General features: G+C 43.3%; 2 protein-coding genes across 2 annotated transcripts in view; one reads left to right on the top strand and one right to left on the bottom strand.

Moving 5' to 3' along the window:
- Positions 1-11,579, top strand: part of pi4kb (phosphatidylinositol 4-kinase, catalytic, beta) — a 116,299-nt gene extending 104,720 nt beyond the window's left edge. The window contains exon 17 of the mRNA XM_072461395.1: positions 11,519-11,579. The gene's annotated coding sequence lies outside the window, so the exon portion shown is untranslated. The remainder of the gene's footprint in view (positions 1-11,518) is intronic.
- The window catches only part of myo1eb (myosin IEb), a 102,604-nt gene that overhangs the window by 77,017 nt on the left and 6,302 nt on the right, over positions 1-19,285 (bottom strand). The window contains exons 2-7 of the mRNA XM_072461393.1: positions 17,220-17,351; positions 15,598-15,687; positions 12,892-12,986; positions 10,950-11,037; positions 2,390-2,479; positions 137-268 (exon numbers count right to left, since the gene is read on the bottom strand). Coding sequence (XP_072317494.1) covers positions 137-268; positions 2,390-2,479; positions 10,950-11,037; positions 12,892-12,986; positions 15,598-15,687; positions 17,220-17,351 — 627 coding nt within the window. The remainder of the gene's footprint in view (positions 1-136; positions 269-2,389; positions 2,480-10,949; positions 11,038-12,891; positions 12,987-15,597; positions 15,688-17,219; positions 17,352-19,285) is intronic.

Genomic DNA, 19,285 nt, shown 5'->3' on the forward strand with positions numbered 1-19,285 from the left:
AGTATCAGTATTGCAGTACTAGTATTACCTGGTAGTAGTATCAGTATTGCAGTACTAGTATTACCTGGTAGTAGTATCAGTATTGCAGTACTAGTATTACCTGGTAGTAGTATCAGTATTGCAGTACTAGTATTACCTGGTAGTAGATGTGGAAGTTTCTCTCTCCTGAGTTTTGAGAAACCACACGACTTTTCTCCAGGAGGAAGTTGGAGATTTTCCCTCCGTCGGGCGCTCCTCCTCGACTGAACTGGATCTCGAAGTATTTACCCTAAAGAAATCAAATCAACAACAGCGTAAACAAGCAAACAACACAAAGGGCCGTGTTTGGCCCCTGGACACAGCGTTTCCCTGACCTCTCGTGGAGCTAATACTCAAGCCTATGCCAGCCCCCAATTTATGTCCAAAAGTTATTGTGCACAAATAGCCTGTTGTGTCATTCAATTCAAACTGCTCAGTCAGGCTGGTGCCCCTCTGAGCGCCTTCAGTCAGGCTGGTGCCCCTCTGAGCGCCTTCAGTCAGGCTGGTGCCCCTCTGAGCGCCTTCAGTCAGGCTGGTGCCCCTCTGAGCGCCTTCAGTCAGGCTGGTGCCCCTCTGAGCGCCTTCAGTCAGGCTGGTGCCCCTCTGAGCGCCTTCAGTCAGGCTGGTGCCCCTCTGAGCGCCTTCAGTCAGGCTGGTGCCCCTCTGAGCGCCTTCAGTCAGGCTGGTGCCCCTCTGAGCGCCTTCAGTCAGGCTGGTGCCCCTCTGAGCGCCTTCAGTCAGGCTGGTGCCCCTCTGAGCGCCTTCAGTCAGGCTGGTGCCCCTCTGAGCGCCTTCAGTCAGGCTGGTGCCCCTCTGAGCGCCTTCAGTCAGGCTGGTGCCCCTCTGAGCGCCTTCAGTCAGGCTGGTGCCCCTCTGAGCGCCTTCAGTCAGGCTGGTGCCCCTCTGAGCGCCTTCAGTCAGGCTGGTGCCCCTCTGAGCGCCTTCAGTCAGGCTGGTGCCCCTATGAGCGCCTTCAGTCAGGCTGGTGCCCCTCTGAGCGCCTTCAGTCAGGTTTCAAAATAAAAAAACATCTTAAGCGTTAATTTGTTCCAAAAAGTTAAAAAACTACTTTTGAAAAAAGCCTAGGAGATGTGGGCGTGGCCTGCACATAAACATGACTCATGTTTGTGGGCGTGGCCTGCACATAAACATGACTCATGTTTGTGGGCGTGGCCTGCACATAAACATGACTCATGTTTTATTTCATTTTTTTGTTAATCAAAACAAGAAAAATCTGAAAATTAGATTCTCAACACGTTACAGTTAAGATCAGGGGAGGAGCAGAGGAGGAGGAGCAGAGGAGGAGGAGCAGAGGAGAAGCAGAGGAGAAGGAGCAGAGGAGGAGGAGCAGAGGAGAAGCAGAGGAGAAGGAGCAGAGGAGGAGGAGCAGAGGAGAAGCAGAGGAGAAGGAGCAGAGGAGGAGGAGCAGAGGAGGAGGAGCAGAGAAGAAGCAGAGGAGGAGGAGCAGAGGAGAAGCAGAGCAGGAGCAGAGGAGGAGGAGCAGAGGACAAGCAGAGGAGAAGGAGCAGAGGAGGAGGAGCAGAGGAGGAGGAGCAGAGGAGGAGCAGAGGAGAAGCACGAGGAGCAGAGGAGAAGCAGAATAGGAGCAGAGGAGGAGGAGCAGAGGATGAGCAGATGAGGACGAGCAGCGGAGCAGAGAAGGAGGAGCACGAGGAGGAGCAGATGAGGACGAGCAGAGGAGGAGGAGCATGAGGAGGAGCAGAGGAGGAGCACGGGGAGGAGAAGCAGAGGAGGAGCAGAGGAGAACAGAGGAGGAGGAGCAGAGGAGGAGGAGGAGCAGAGGAGGAACAGGAGGAGGAGCAGAGGAGGAACAGGAGGAGGAGCAGAGGAGGAGGGGCAGAGGAGGAGGAGCAGATGAGGAGGCGCAAAGGAGGAGGAGCAGAGGAGGAGGAGCAGAGGAGGAGGAGCACGAGAAGGAGCAGATGAGGACGAGTAGAGGAGCAGAGGAGGCGCAGCAGAGGAGGAGCAGCAGAGGAGGAGCAGCAGAGGAGGAGGAGCTAAGAAGGAGGAGGAGTATGAGGAGGAGCAGATGAGGAACACCAGGAGGAGGAGCAGAGGAAGAGGAGCACGAGGAGCAGCAGAGGAGGAGCAGATGAGGAGGTGCAGAAGAGGAGCAGAGGAGCAGCAGAGGAGGAGGAGCAGAGGAGGGGCAGCAGAGGAGGAGGAGCAGAGGAGGGGCAGCAGAGGAGGAGGAGCAGAGGAGGAGGAGCAGAGGAGAAGGAGCAGAGGAGGAGCAGAGGAGGAGCAGCAGAGGAGGAGCAGAGGAGGAGGAGCAGAGGAGGAGGAGCAGAGGAGGAGGAGCAGAGGAGGAGGAGCAGAGGAGGAGGAGCAGAGGAGGAGCAGGACTCACAAAGCGGCTGGAGTTGTTGTTTCTCACAGTCTTGGCGTTTCCAAAAGCCTCGAGCAGAGGATTCGACTGAAGAATGATGTCTTTAACGTGCTGTGGACACAAGACGGGTCAGGACCGGGACCGGGGTCAGTGTCAGGACCGGGACCGGGGTCAGGACCGGGACCGGGGTCAGTGTCAGGACCGGGGTCAGGACCGGGACCGGGACACAGGGTTTAACACGGTAAAGTTAATGAACGGTAAAGTGCAGATGCAGGTAAAGTACTTTTTACAGTAGTAGGTAGTAGTACTTTTCAGATGTTTGGGGGATTCTTTTGAGAATGTTCATGGGTTAGAGCCCTAACCCTGACCCCAACCCTGACCCCAACCCCAACCCTAACCCTGACCTTAACCCTAACCCCGACCCTGACCCCAACCCTAACCCCGACCCTAACCCCAACCCCGACCCTAACCCTGAGCCCAACCCTGACCCCAACCCTGAGCCAAACCTTGACCCCGACCCTGACCCCAACCAATAACCCCGACCCTAACCCTGAGCCCAACCCTGACCCCGACCCTAACCCCAACCCTAACCCTGACCCCAACCCTGAGCCCAACCCTGACCACAACCCTGAACCTGACCCCAACCCTAACCCCAACCCTGACCCCAACACTGAACCTGACCCCAACCCTAACCCCGACCCTAACCCCAACCCTGAGCCCAACCGTGACCCCAACCCTTACCCCAACCCTAACCCCGACCCCAACCCTAACCCTGAGCCCAACCCTGACCCTAACCCTAACCCCGACCCTAACCCCAACCCTAACCCCGACCCTAACCCCGACCCTAACCCTGAGCCCAACCCTGAGCCAAACCTTGACCCCGACCCTGACCCCAACCAATAACCCCGACCCTAACCCTGACCCCGACCCTAACCCCAACCCTAACCCTGACCCCAACCCTGAGCCCAACCCTGACCCCAACCCTGAACCTGACCCCAACCCTAACCCCAACCCTGACCCCAACACTGAACCTGACCCCAACCCTAACCCCGACCCTAACCCCAACCCTGACCCCAACCCTTACCCCAACCCTAACCCCGAACCTAACCCCAACCCTGACCCCAACCCTGAGCCCAACCCTCAGCCAAACCCTAACCCCATCCCTGACCCCAACCCTAACCCCGACCCTAACCCCAACCCTGACCCCAACCCTGATCCCAAGCCTGACCCCAACCCCAACCCTAACCCCAACCTTGACCACAACCCCTGACCCCAACCCTAACCCCGAACCTAACCCCAACCCTGAGCCCAACCCTGAGCCCAACCCTAACCCCATCCCTGACCCCGACCCCAACCCCTGACCTTAACCCCTGACCTTAACCCCTGACCACAACCCCTGACCACAACCCCTGACCACAACCCCTGACCACAACCCCTGACCACAACCCCTGACCACAACCCCTGACCACAACCCCTGACCACAACCCCTGACCACAACCCCTGACCTTAACCCCTGACCTTAACCCCTGACCTTAACCCCTGACCTTAACCCCTGACCTTAACCCCTGACCTTAACCCCTGACCTTAACCCCTGACCCTGAGGTTCACAATGACATTCTCACTAAAGCTTATTACACAAAATTAAACAAATAAAATTCTCTGGAAAAATGAAGAGGGATTTTTCTTCTTTGACCAAAAATCTGCACAAATCTACACAAACATACAGTACTTTTACATACATACAGTACTTTTACATACACACACAAACATACAGTACTTTTACATACATACAGTACTTTTACATACACACACAAACATACAGTACTTTTACATACATACAGTACTTTTACATACACACACAAACATACAGTACTTTTACATTTATACATACAGTACTTTTACATACACACACAAACATACAGTACTTTTACTTTTACATACATACACAAACATACAGTACTTTTACATACATACAGTACTTTTACATACATACACAAACATACAGTACTTTTACATACATACACAAACATACAGTACTTTTACATACATACATACAGTACTTTACATACATACATACAGTACTTTACATACATACAGTACTTTTACATACAGTATTTTTACATACATACACAGAGTAATTTTACATACAGTACTTTTACATATATACATACAGTACTTTTACATACATACAAAAACATACAGTACTTTTACATACATACAAAAACATAGAGTACTTTTACATACAGTACTTTTACATACATACATACAGTACTTTTACATACATACAGTACTTTTACATACATACAGTACTTTTACATACATACATACATACATACATACAGTACTTTTACATACATACACATACAGTAATTTTACATACAGTACTTTTACATACATCAAAAACATACAGTACTTTTACATACATACAGTACTTTTACATACATACACAAACATACAGTACTTTTACATACATACAGTACTTTTACAAACATACACAAACATACAGTACTTTTACATACGGTACTTTTACATACATACAGTACTTTACATACATACAGTACTTTTACATACATACACAAACATACAGTACTTTTACATATATACAGTACTTTTACATACATACAGTACTTTTACAAACGAACACAAACAAACATACAGTACTTTTACAATTATACATACAGTACTTTTACATACAGTACTTTTACATACACACACAAACATACAGTACTTTTACATTTATACATACAGTACTTTTACATACATACACAAACATACAGTACTTTTACAAACATACAGTACTTTTACATACATACACAAACATACAGTACTTTTACAAACATACAGTACTTTTACATACATACACAAACATACAATACTTTTACATACATACAGTACTTTTACAGTACTTTTACATACATACAGTACTTTTACATACAGTACTTTTACATATATACATACAGTACTTTTATATACATACAGTACTTTTACATACATACAGTACTTTTACATACATACAGTACTTTTACATACATACACAAACATACAGTACTTTTACATACAGTACTTTTACATACATACAGTACTTTTACATACACACACAAACATACAGTACTTTTACATACATACACCAACATACAGTACTTTTACATACATACAGTACTTTTACATACATACATACAGTACTTTTACATATATACAGTACTTTTACATATATACAGTACTTTTACATACATACATACAGTACTTTACATACATACATACATACAGTACTTTACATACATACAGTACTTTTACATACATACAGTACTTTTACATACATACAGTACTTTTACATACATACAGTACTTTTACATACATACACAAACATACAGTACTTTTACATACATACAGTACTTTTACAAACAAACACAAACAAACATACAGTACTTTTACAATTATACATACAGTACTTTTACATACAGTACTTTTACATACACACACAAACATACAGTACTTTTACATACATACAGTACTTTTACATACATACAGTACTTTTATAAACAAACACAAACATACAGTACTTTTACATTTATACATACAGTACTTTTACATACAGTACTTTTACATACATACACAAACATACAGTACTTTTACATACATACAGTACTTTTACATACATACACAAACATACAGTACTTTTACATACACACACAAACATACAGTACTTTTACATACATACAGTACTTTTACATACATACAGTACTTTTATAAACAAACACAAACATACAGTACTTTTACATTTATACATACAGTACTTTTACATACACACACAAACATACAGTACTTTTACAAACATACAGTACTTTTACATACATACACAAACATACAGTACTTTTACAAACATACAGTACTTTTACACACATACACAAACATTCAGTACTTTTACATACAGTACTTTTACATACATACAGTACTTTTACATACATACAAAAACATACAGTACTTTTACATACAGTACTTTTACATACATACATGCAGTACTTTTATATACAGTACTTTTACATACATACATACATTACTTTTACATACAGTACTTTTACATACATACATACAGTACTTTTACATACATACATACATACAGTACTTTACATACATACAGTACTTTTACATACATACACAAACATACAGTACTTATACATACAGTACTTTTACATACATACACATACAGTAATTTTACATATAGTACTTTTACATACACACACAAACATACAGTACTTTTACATATATACAGTACTTTTACATACATACACAAACATACAGTACTTTTACATACATACAGTACTTTTACATACAGTACTTTTACATACATACAGTAATTTTACATACATACACAAACATACAGTACTTTTACATACGGTACTTTTACATACATACAGTACTTTACATAAATACAGTACTTTTACATACATACACAAACATACAGTACTTTTACATACAGTACTTTTACATACATACACAAACAAACATACAGTACTTTTACATACAGTACTTTTACATACATACAGTACTTTTCCATAAATACAGTACTTTTACATACATACACAAACATACAGTACTTTTACATACATACAGTACTTTTAGATACATACAGTACTTTTACATACATACACAAACATACAGTACTTTTACATACATACAGTACTTTTACAAACAAACACAAACAAACATACAGTACTTTTACAATTATACATACAGTACTTTTACATACAGTACTTTTACATACACACACAAACATACAGTACTTTTACATACATACAGTACTTTTACATACATACAGTACTTTTACATACATACAGTACTTTTATAAACAAACACAAACATACAGTACTTTTACATACACACACAAACATACAATACTTTTACAAACATACAGTACTTTTACATACATACACAAACATACAATACTTTTACATACATACAGTACTTTTACATACATACACAAACATACAGTACTTTTACAAACATACAGTACTTTTACATACATACACAAACATACAATACTTTTACATACATACAGTACTTTTATAAACAAACACAAACATACAGTACTTTTACATACATACACAAACATACAGTACTTTTACAAACATACAGTACTTTTACATACATACACAAACATACAATACTTTTACATACATACAGTACTTTTACATACATACACAAACATACAGTACTTTTACAAACATACAGTACTTTTACATACATACACAAACATACAATACTTTTACATACATACAGTACTTTTACATACATACAGTACTTTTATATACATACAGTACTTTTACATACATACAAAAACATACAGTACTTTTACATACATACAAAAACATACAGTACTTTTACATACATACAAAAACATACAGTACTTTTACATACAGTACTTTTACATACATACATACAGTACTTTTACATACATACACATACAGTAATTTTACATACAGTACTTTTACATACATACACAAACATACAGTACTTTTACATACATACACAAACATACAGTACTTTTACATACATACAGTACTTTTACATACATACAGTACTTTTACATACATACAGTACTTTTACAAACATACAGTACTTTTACATACATACAGTACTTTTACATACATACACAAACATACAGTACTTTTACATACATACAGTACTTTTACATACATACAGTACTTTTATAAACAAACACAAGCATACAGTACTTTTACATTTATACATACAGTACTTTTACATTTATACATACAGTACTTTTACATACACACACAAACATACAGTACTTTTACATACAGTACTTTTACATACATACACAAACATACAGTACTTTTACATACAGTACTTTTACATACATACACAAACATACAGTACTTTTACAAACATACAGTACTTTTACATACATACACAAAAATACAATACTTTTACATACATACAGTACTTTTACAGTACTTTTACATACATACATACATACATACAGTACTTTTACATACATACGGTACTTTTACATACAGTACTTTTACATACATACATACAGTACTTTTACATACAGTACTTTTACATACATACATACAGTACTTTTACATACAGTACTTTTACATACATACATACAGTACTTTTACATACATACATACAGTACTTTTACATACATACATACAGTACTTTTACATACATACATACATACAGTACTTTTACATACATACATACAGTACTTTACATACATACAGTACTTTTACATACATACAGTACTTTTACATACATACACAAACATACAGTACTTTTACATACATACACAAACATACAGTACTTTTACATACATACAGTACTTTTACATACATACAGTACTTTTACATACATACACAAACATACAGTACTTTTACATACATACATACACAAACATACAGTACTTTTACATACATACAGTACTTTTACATACATACAGTACTTTTACATACATACACAAACATACAGTACTTATACATCCAGCACTTTTACATACATACACATACAGTACTTTTACATACAGTACTTTTACATACATACAAACCTACAGTACTTTTACATACAGTACTTTTACATACATACAGTACTTTTACATACATACATAAACATACAGTACTTTTACATACATACACAAACATACAGTATTTTTATATACAGAACTTTTACATACATACAAACAAACATAGTTATTTACATACATACAATACTTTTACATACACACAAACATAGTTATTTACATACATACAGTACTTTTACATACACACACAAACATACAGTACTTTTACATACATAAACAAACATACAGTACTTTTACAAACATACAGTACTTTTACATACTGTACTTTTACATACATACACAAACATACAATACTTTTACATATATACACAAACATACAGTACTTTTACATACATACAGTACTTTTACATATATACACAAACATACAGTACTTTTACAAACATACAGTACTTTTACAAACATACACAGACATACACAGACATACAGTACTTTTACATACAGTACTTTTACATACAGTACTTTTACATACATACAGTACTTTTTCAAACATACAGTACTTTTAAATACATGCAGTACTTTTACATACAGTACTTTTACATACATACAGTACTTTTACATACAGTACTTTTACATACAGTACTTTTACATACAGTACTTTTACATACAGTACTTTTACATACAGTACTTTTACATACAGTACTTTTACATATATACACAAACATACAGTACTTTTACAAACATACAGTACTTTTAAATACATACACAAACATACAGTACTTTTACATACATACAGTACTTTTAAATACATACACAAACATACAGTACTTTTACATACATACAGTACTTTTAAATACATACACAAACATACAGTACTTTTACAAACATACAGTACTTTTACATACATACAGTACTTTTACATACATACATGCATACAGTACTTTTACATACAGTACTTTTACATACATACATACAGTACTTTTACATACAGTACTTTTACATACATACATACAGTACTTTTACATACAGTACTTTTACATACATACATACAGTACTTTTACATACAGTACTTTTACATACATACATACAGTACTTTTACATACAGTACTTTTACATACAGTACTTTTACATACATACATACATACATACAGTACTTTTACATACATACATACATACAGTACTTTTACATACATACAGTACTTTTACATACATACAGTACTTTTACATACATACAGTACTTTTACATACATACATACAGTACTTTTACATACATACATACAGTACTTTTACATACATACATACATACATACATACAGTACTTTTACATACATACATACAGTACTTTTACATACATACATACAGTACTTTTACATACATACATACAGTACTTTTACATACATACATACAGTACTTTTACATACATACATACAGTACTTTTACATACATACATACAGTACTTTTACATACATACATACAGTACTTTTACATACATACATACAGTACTTTTACATACATACATACAGTACTTTACATACATACAGTACTTTTACATACATACACATACAGTACTTTTACATACAAACACAAACAAACATAGTTATTTACATACATACAGTACTTTTGCATACAGTACTTTTACATACAGTACTTTTACATACAGTACTTTTACATACACACACAAACATACAGTACTTTTACATACATACACAAACAGAGTACTTTTACAAACATACAGTACTTTTACATACAGTACTTTTACATACATACATACAAAAACATACAGTACTTTTACATACATACAGTGCATACAGTACTTTTACATACATGCAGTACTTTTACATACATACAGTGCATACAGTACTTTTACATACATGCAGTACTTTTACATACATACAGTGCATACAGTACTTTTACATACAGTACTTTTACATACAGTACTTTTACATACAGTACTTGTACATACATACAGTGCATACAGTACTTTTACATACAGTACTTTTACATACATACAGTACTTTTACATAAAGTACTTTGGAGTCGCACCTGGACTTTGGCTCCGCCCCCTGACACTTTGGAGATGTAGCTCATGATGAATTTAGCAGCAACGGTTTTCCCAGCTCCACTTTCACCACTGCAACAGAAACAGGACAAAACCAGACCCGGTCTGAAGGTCTGGACCAGGTCTGGACCAGGCCTGGACCAGGTCTGAAGGTCTGGACCCGGTCTGAAGGTCTGGACCAGGTCTGAAGGTCTGGACCAGGTGTGGACCAGGCCTGGACCAGGTCTGAAGGTCTGGACCAGGTCTGAAGGTCTGGACCCGGTCTGAAGGTCTGGACCAGGTCTGAAGGTCTGGACCAGGTGTGGACCAGGCCTGGAGGTCTGGACCAGGTCTTGACCAGGTCTGGACCAGGTCTGGACCAGGTCTGGACAAGGCCTGGACCAGGTCTGGACCAGGTCTGAAGGTCTGGACCAGGCCTGGACCAAGTCTGGACCAGGTCTGAAGGCCTGGACCAGGTCTGAAGGTCTGGACCAGGTCTGAAGGTCTGGACCAGGTCTGAAGGTCTGGACCAGGTGTGGACCAGGCCTGGACCAGGTCTGGAGGTCTTGACCAGGTCTGGACCAGGTCTGGACCAGGTCTGGACCAGGTCTGGACCAGGCCTGGACCAGGTCTGGACCAGGTCTGGACCAGGTCTGGACCAGGTCTGGACCAGGTCTGGACCAGGTCTGGACAAGGCCTGGACCAGGTCTGGACCAGGTCTGGACCAGGTCTGGACCAGGTCTGAAGGTCTGGACCAGGTCTGAAGGTCTGGACCAGGTGTGGACCAGGCCTGGAGGTCTGGACCAGGTCTTGACCAGGTCTGGACCAGGTCTGGACCAGGTCTGGACAAGGCCTGGACCAGGCCTGGACCAGGTCTGGACCAGGCCTGGACCAGGTCTGGACCAGGTCTGGACCAGGTCAGGGTCTGGCTCTGGACCAGGTCAGGGTCTGGGTCTGGCTCTGGACCAGGTCAGGGTCTGGGTCTGGGTCTGGACCAGGTCTGGGTCTGGGTCTGGACCAGGTCTGGGTCTGGGTCTGGGTCTAGACCAGGTCTGGGTCTGGTTCTGGGTCTGGGTCTGGAGCAGGTCTGGGTCTGGGTCTGGACCAGGTCTGGGTCTGGGTCTGGACCAGGTCTGGGTCTGGGTCTGGACCAGGTCTGGGTCTGGGTCTGGGTCTGGACCAGGTCTGGGTCTGGGTCTGGACCAGGTCTGGGTCTGGGTCTGGGTCTGGAGCAGGTCTGGGTCTGGAGCAGGTCTGGGTCTGGACCAGGTCTGGGTCTGGACCAGGTCTGAAGGTCTGGACCAGGTCTGGACCAGGTCTGAAGGTCTGGACCAGGCCTGGACCAAGTCTGGACCAGGTCTGAAGGCCTGGACCAGGTCTGAAGGTCTGGACCAGGTCTGAAGGTCTGGACCAGGTCTGAAGGTCTGGACCAGGTGTGGACCAGGCCTGGACCAGGTCTGGAGGTCTTGACCAGGTCTGGACCAGGTCTGGACCAGGTCTGGACCAGGCCTGGACCAGGCCTGGAGGTCTTGACCAGGTCTGGACCAGGTCTGGACCAGGTCTGGACCAGGCCTGGACCAGGTCTGGACCAGGTCTGGACAAGGCCTGGACCAGGTCTGGACCAGGTCTGGACCAGGTCTGGACCAGGTCTGGACCAGGTCAGGGTCTGGGTCTGGCTCTGGACCAGGTCAGGGTCTGGGTCTGGCTCTGGACCAGGTCAGGGTCTGGGTCTGGCTCTGGACCAGGTCAGGGTCTGGGTCTGGGTCTGGCTCTGGACCAGGTCAGGGTCTGGGTCTGGGTCTGGAGCAGGTCTGGGTCTGGACCAGGTCTGGGTCTGGAGCAGGTCTGGCTCTGGACCAGGTCAGGGTCTGGGTCTGGGTCTGGAGCAGGTCTGGGTCTGGACCAGGTCTGGGTCTGGGTCTGGACCAGGTCTGGGTCTGGACTCACCTGATGATGACACACTGGTTTTCTGCGTCGATCATCATGTTCCTGAACATGTTGTCGGCCAAAGCGTAAATGTGAGGAGGGTTCTCGTACTGAGCCTGGATCAGAGCAGGATTATAACCAGACTAAAGGATCAGAGCAGGATTATAACCAGACTAAAGGATCAGAGCAGGATTATAACCAGACTAAAGGATCAGAGCAGGATTATAACCAGACTAAAGGATCAGAGCAGGATTATAACCAGACTAAAGGATCAGAGCAGGATTATAACCAGACTAAAGGATCAGAGCAGGATTATAACCAGACTAAAGGATCAGAGCAGGATTATAACCAGACTAAAGGATCTGAGCAGGATCGTAACCAGACTAAAGGATCAGAGCAGGATCGTAACCAGACTAAAGGATCAGAGCAGGATTATAACCAGACTAAAGGATCAGAGCAGGATCGTAACCAGACTAAAGGATCAGAGCAGGATTATAACCAGACTAAAGGATCAGAGCAGGATCGTAACCAGACTAAAAGATCAGAGCAGGATCGTAACCAGACTAAAGGATCAGAGCAGGATTGTAACCAGACTAAAGGATCAGAGCAGGATTATAACCAGACTAAAGGATCAGAGCAGGATTATAACCAGACTAAAGGATCAGAGCAGGATTATAACCAGACTAAAGGATCAGAGCAGGATTGTAACCAGACTAAAGGATCAGAGCAGGATTATAACCAGACTAAAGGATCAGAGCAGGATTATAACCAGACTAAAGGATCAGAGCAGGATCGTAACCAGACTAAGGATCAGAGCAGGATTATAACCAGACTAAAGGATCAGAGCAGGATCGTAACCAGACTAAAGGATCAGAGCAGGATTATAACCAGACTAAAGGATCTGAGCAGGATCGTAACCAGACTAAAGGATCAGAGCAGGATTGTAACCAGACTAAAGGATCAGAGCAGGATTATAACCAGACTAAAGGATCTGAGCAGGATCATAACCAGACTAAAGGATCAGAGCAGGATCGTAACCAGACTAAAGGATCAGAGCAGGATTATAACCAGACTAAAGGATCTGAGCAGGATCGTAACCAGACTAAAGGATCAGAGCAGGATTGTAACCAGACTAAAGGATCAGAGCAGGATTATAACCAGACTAAAGGATCAGAGCAGGATTATAACCAGACTAAAGGATCTGAGCAGGATCGTAACCAGACTAAAGGATCAGAGCAGGATTGTAACCAGACTAAAGGATCAGAGCAGGATTATAACCAGACTAAAGGATCAGAGCAGGATCGTAACCAGACTAAAGGATCAGAGCAGGATTATAACCAGACTAAAGGATCAGAGCAGGATCGTAACCAGACTAAAAGATCAGAGCAGGATCGTAACCAGACTAAAGGATCAGAGCAGGATTATAACCAGACTAAAGGATCAGAGCAGGATTGTAACCAGACTAAAGGATCAGAGCAGGATTATAACCAGACTAAAGGATCAGAGCAGGATCGTAACCAGACTAAAGGATCAGAGCAGGATTATAACCAGACTAAAGGATCTGAGCAGGATTATAACCAGACTAAAGGATCAGAGCAGGATCGTAACCAGACTAAAGGATCAGAGCAGGATTGTAACCAGACTAAAGGATCAGAGCAGGATTGTAACCAGACTAAAGGATCAGAGCAGGATCGTAACCAGACTAAAGGATCAGAGCAGGATTATAACCAGACTAAAGGATCAGAGCAGGATCGTAACCAGACTAAAAGATCAGAGCAGGATCGTAACCAGACTAAAGGATCAGAGCAGGATTGTAACCAGACTAAAAGATCAGAGCAGGATCGTAACCAGACTAAAGGATCAGAGCAGGATTATAACCAGACTAAAGGATCTGAGCAGGATTATAACCAGACTAAAGGATCAGAGCAGGATCGTAACCAGACTAAAGGATCAGAGCAGGATCGTAACCAGACTAAAGGATCAGAGCAGGATCGTAACCAGACTAAAGGATCAGAGCAGGATTATAACCAGACTAAAGGATCTGAGCAGGATCGTAACCAGACTAAAGGATCAGAGCAGGATTGTAACCAGACTAAAGGATCAGAGCAGGATTATAACCAGACTAAAGGATCAGAGCAGGATCGTAACCAGACTAAAGGATCAGAGCAGGATTATAACCAGACTAAAGGATCAGAGCAGGATCGTAACCAGACTAAAGGATCAGAGCAGGATTGTAACCAGACTAAAGGATCAGAGCAGGATTATAACCAGACTAAAGGATCTGAGCAGGATCGTAACCAGACTAAAGGATCAGAGCAGGATCGTAACCAGACTAAAGGATCAGAGCAGGATCGTAACCAGACTAAAGGATCAGAGCAGGATCGTAACCAGACTAAAGGATCAGAGCAGGATTATAACCAGACTAAAGGATCAGAGCAGGATTATAACCAGACTAAAGGATCAGAGCAGGATCGTAACCAGACTAAAGGATCAGAGCAGGATCGTAACCAGACTAAAGGATCAGAGCAGGATTATAACCAGACTAAAGGATCAGAGCAGGATTATAACCAGACTAAAGGATCAGAGCAGGATTATAACCAGACTAAAGGATCAGAGCAGGATTATAACCAGACTAAAGGATCAGAGCAGGATCGTAACCAGACTAAAGGATCAGAGCAGGATTATAACCAGACTAAAGGATCAGAGCAGGATCGTAACCAGACTCACCGCGCCCTGGTAAAGTTCCACTTCTCGGTCGGTGAAATATGGCAACTGTTTGAACGGATTCACAGATATGAGAACCGGACCAATGTAGGTCTGACAGTCAAGGACTAAAGCAGGACTAAAGCAGGACTAAAGCAGGACTAAAGCAGGTCTAAAGCAGGACTAAAGCAGGACTAAAGCAGGTCTAAAGCAGGACTAAAGCAGGACTAAAGCAGGACTAAAGCAGGACTAAAGCAGGACTAAAGCAGGACTAAACCAGGACTAAACCAGGACTGAACCAGGACTAAACCAGGACTAAAGCAGGACTAAAGCAGGTCTAAAGCAGGACTAAAGCAGGTCTAAAGCAGGTCTAAAGCAGGACTAAAGCAGGACTAAACCAGGACTAAAGCAGGTCTAAAGCAGGACTAAAGCAGGTCTAAAGCAGGACTAAACCAGGACTAAAGCAGGACTAAACCAGGACTAAAGCAGGTCTAAACCAGGACTAAAGCAGGTCTAAACCAGGACTAAAGCAGAACTAAAGCAGGACTAAAGCAGGACTAAAGCAGGACTAAAGCAGGACTAAAGCAGGTCTAAAGCAGGACTAAACCAGGACTAAAGCAGGACTAAAGCAGGACTAAAGCAGGACTAAAGCAGGACTAAAGCAGGTCTAAAGCAGGACTAAAGCAGGTCTAAAGCAGGACTAAACCAGGACTAAAGCAGGACTAAAGCAGGACTAAAGCAGGACTAAAGCAGGACTAAAGCAGGACTAAAGCAGGACTAAAGCAGGTCTAAAGCAGGACTAAAGCAGGTCTAAAGCAGGACTAAAGCAGGTCTAAAGCAGGTCTAAAGCAGGACTAAAGCAGGTCTAAAGCAGGACTAAACCAGGACTAAAGCAGGACTAAAGCAGGACTAAAGCAGGACTAAACCAGGACTAAACCAGGACTAAACCAGGACTAAACCAGGACTGAACCAGGACTAAACCAGGACTAAACCAGGACTAAACCAGGACTAAACCAGGACTGAACCAGGTCTAAACCAGGACTAAACCAGGACTAAACCAGGACTAAACCAGGACTGAACCAGGTCTAAACCAGGTCTAAACCAGGACTAAACCAGGACTAAACCAGGACTAAACACAATCTAAACCAGGACTAAACCAGGACTAAACACAATCTAAACCAGGAATAAACCAGGACTAAACCAGGACTAAACCAGGACTAAACCAGGACTAAACCAGGACCAAACCAGGACTAAACACAATCTAAACCAGGACTAAACCAGGACTAAACCAGGACTGAACCAGGACTAAACACAATCTAAACCAGGACTAAACCAGGACTAAACACAATCTAAACCAGGACTAAACCAGGACTAAACCAGGACTGAACCAGGACTAAACACAATCTAAACCAGGACTAAACCAGGACTAAACCAGGACTAAACCAGGACCAAAGCAGGACTAAACCAGGACTAAAGCAGGACTAAACCAGGACTAAACCAGGACTGAACCAGGTCTAAACCAGGTCTAAACCAGGTCTAAACCAGGACTAAACCAGGACTAAACACAATCTAAACCAGGACTAAACCAGGACTAAACACAATCTAAACCAGGTCTAAAGCATGACTCAAGACTAATTGAAGGATACAAAGATGTAGTCATCGTTGTATCTCTTGCGAAGATTTTCAGTGATGGCGTCTTCACTGATCTTCGACAGCAAAACCAGATCATCCACGCCGCTCACCTTCACGTTCGCCGTCTGCCAGTGGTATTTACTGCCCTGTGAAGAGAGAATATGTAAATGTATGTACAGTATATACAGTACATATGTGTGTACAGTATGTATAGTAATATATATATATATATATATATATATATATATATATATATATATATTATAATTATTACATACAATTATATATATATTTATCAGACTTCCTATAAGTGATCTGTTCTTCTGGATCTACCTCTGTATCTACCTGCGTTGCACCAATGAAATTTCCCCATGTGGGACAATAAAGGAATATCTTATCTTATCTTATATATATGTATATATATAACACAAGACACATGAACATGTGTCTTTGCGGTCGTCATCCCAATGTAAAGTGCTCGTTTAGTGCGCACTTTTGCACGGGCTTCGCCCGTTTACAACGGTAATGTTCCATTTTCCTACAACTAATTAGTCTGCAGGGGGCGTGCGTGAGTGAAGGAGTGCGTTAGTGAGTGTTTGGAAGTGGGCGAGCGCTTCGCGCTCGATTTCGTGCGCACTACGTGCGCACTTTCGCAGCCGTGATTCGCACGGCCTTACGAGACTAATAGGCCTAGCTCTCACAGCTTGTGGCGCTCGGGCCTAAATAGAACCACTATAAATCAATCAACCCACCCGTCCCCCCAGCACACAGTCCCCCTGGACCCACCCGTCCCCCCAGCACACAGTCCCCCTGGACCCACCCGTCCCCCCAGCACACAGTCCCCCTGGACCCACCCGTCCCCCCAGCACACAGTCCCCCTGGACCCACCCGTCCCCCCAGCACACAGTCCCCCTGGACCCACCCGTCCCCCCAGCACACAGTCCCCCTGGACCCACCCGTCCCCCCAGCACACAGTCCCCCTGGACCCACCCGTCCCCCCAGCACACAGTCCCCCTGGACCCACCCGTCCCCCCAGCACACAGTCCCCCTGAACCCACCCGTCCCCCCAGCACACAGTCCCCCTGGACCCACCCGTCCCCCCAGCACACAGTCCCCCTGGACCCACCCGTCCCCCCAGCCTGGCAGCTCTGTGAGGATCCTGTTCTTTCATCTCTCCAGCGCCTTCAACACCATCAGCTCCTGAGGGACCTGCAGTGTGGGGACCTGCAGGGTGGGGGACCTGCAGTGAGGGACCTGCAGTGTGGGGACCTGCAGTGTGGGGACCTGCAGTGTGAGGGGACCTGCAATGAGGGGGACCTGCAATGAGGGGGACCTGCAGTGTGGGACCTGCAGTGTGAGGGACCTGCAGTGTGGGGACCTGCAGTGTGAGGGGACCTGCAATGAGGGGGACCTGCAATGAGGGGGACCTGCAATGAGGGGGACCTGCAGTGTGGGGACCTGCAGTGTGGAGACCTGCAGTGTGGGGACCTGCAGTGTGAGGGGACCTGCAGTGTGGGGGCCCTGCAGTGCGAGGGACCTGCAGTGTGGGGGCCCCAGGGCACTGTCCTCGCGCCCTTTCTCTTCACCCTCTACACTGCAGACCTCAGACATGGACAGCTGTGTCCTGCAGAAGTTCTCTGACCACTCTGCCATCATCAGACTCATCACAGACGATGATGTGGAGGACAGAGGACGGAGGACAGAGGACAAAGGACAGAGGACAGGAGCAGAACCTTCTCCTCATCAACGCAGAAGACCAAGGAGAGGCCACGCCCCCCTCACCAGTGAACATCCAGGGAAGGGACATTGATAGAGTGACTCATACAAGTACATAATCATATGCAATACTGACATATTTATGTGCAATACGGACATAGTTATGGGCAATACTGTCATAATCATGTGCAATACTGTCAATATCATGTGCAATACTGTCATGATCATGTGCAATACTGTAATAATCATGTGCAATACTGACATATTTATGTGCAATACTGACAAAGTTATGTGCAATACTGTCATGATCATGTGCAATACTGTAATAATCATGTGCAATACTGACAAAGTTATGTGCAATACT

The sequence above is a fragment of the Eucyclogobius newberryi genome, unplaced genomic scaffold (assembly GCF_026437365.1).
Source record: "Eucyclogobius newberryi isolate DKJ021-1_F unplaced genomic scaffold, fEucNew1.0.hap1 SCAF_3, whole genome shotgun sequence".
Classification (NCBI taxonomy): Eukaryota; Metazoa; Chordata; class Actinopteri; order Gobiiformes; family Gobiidae; genus Eucyclogobius; species Eucyclogobius newberryi.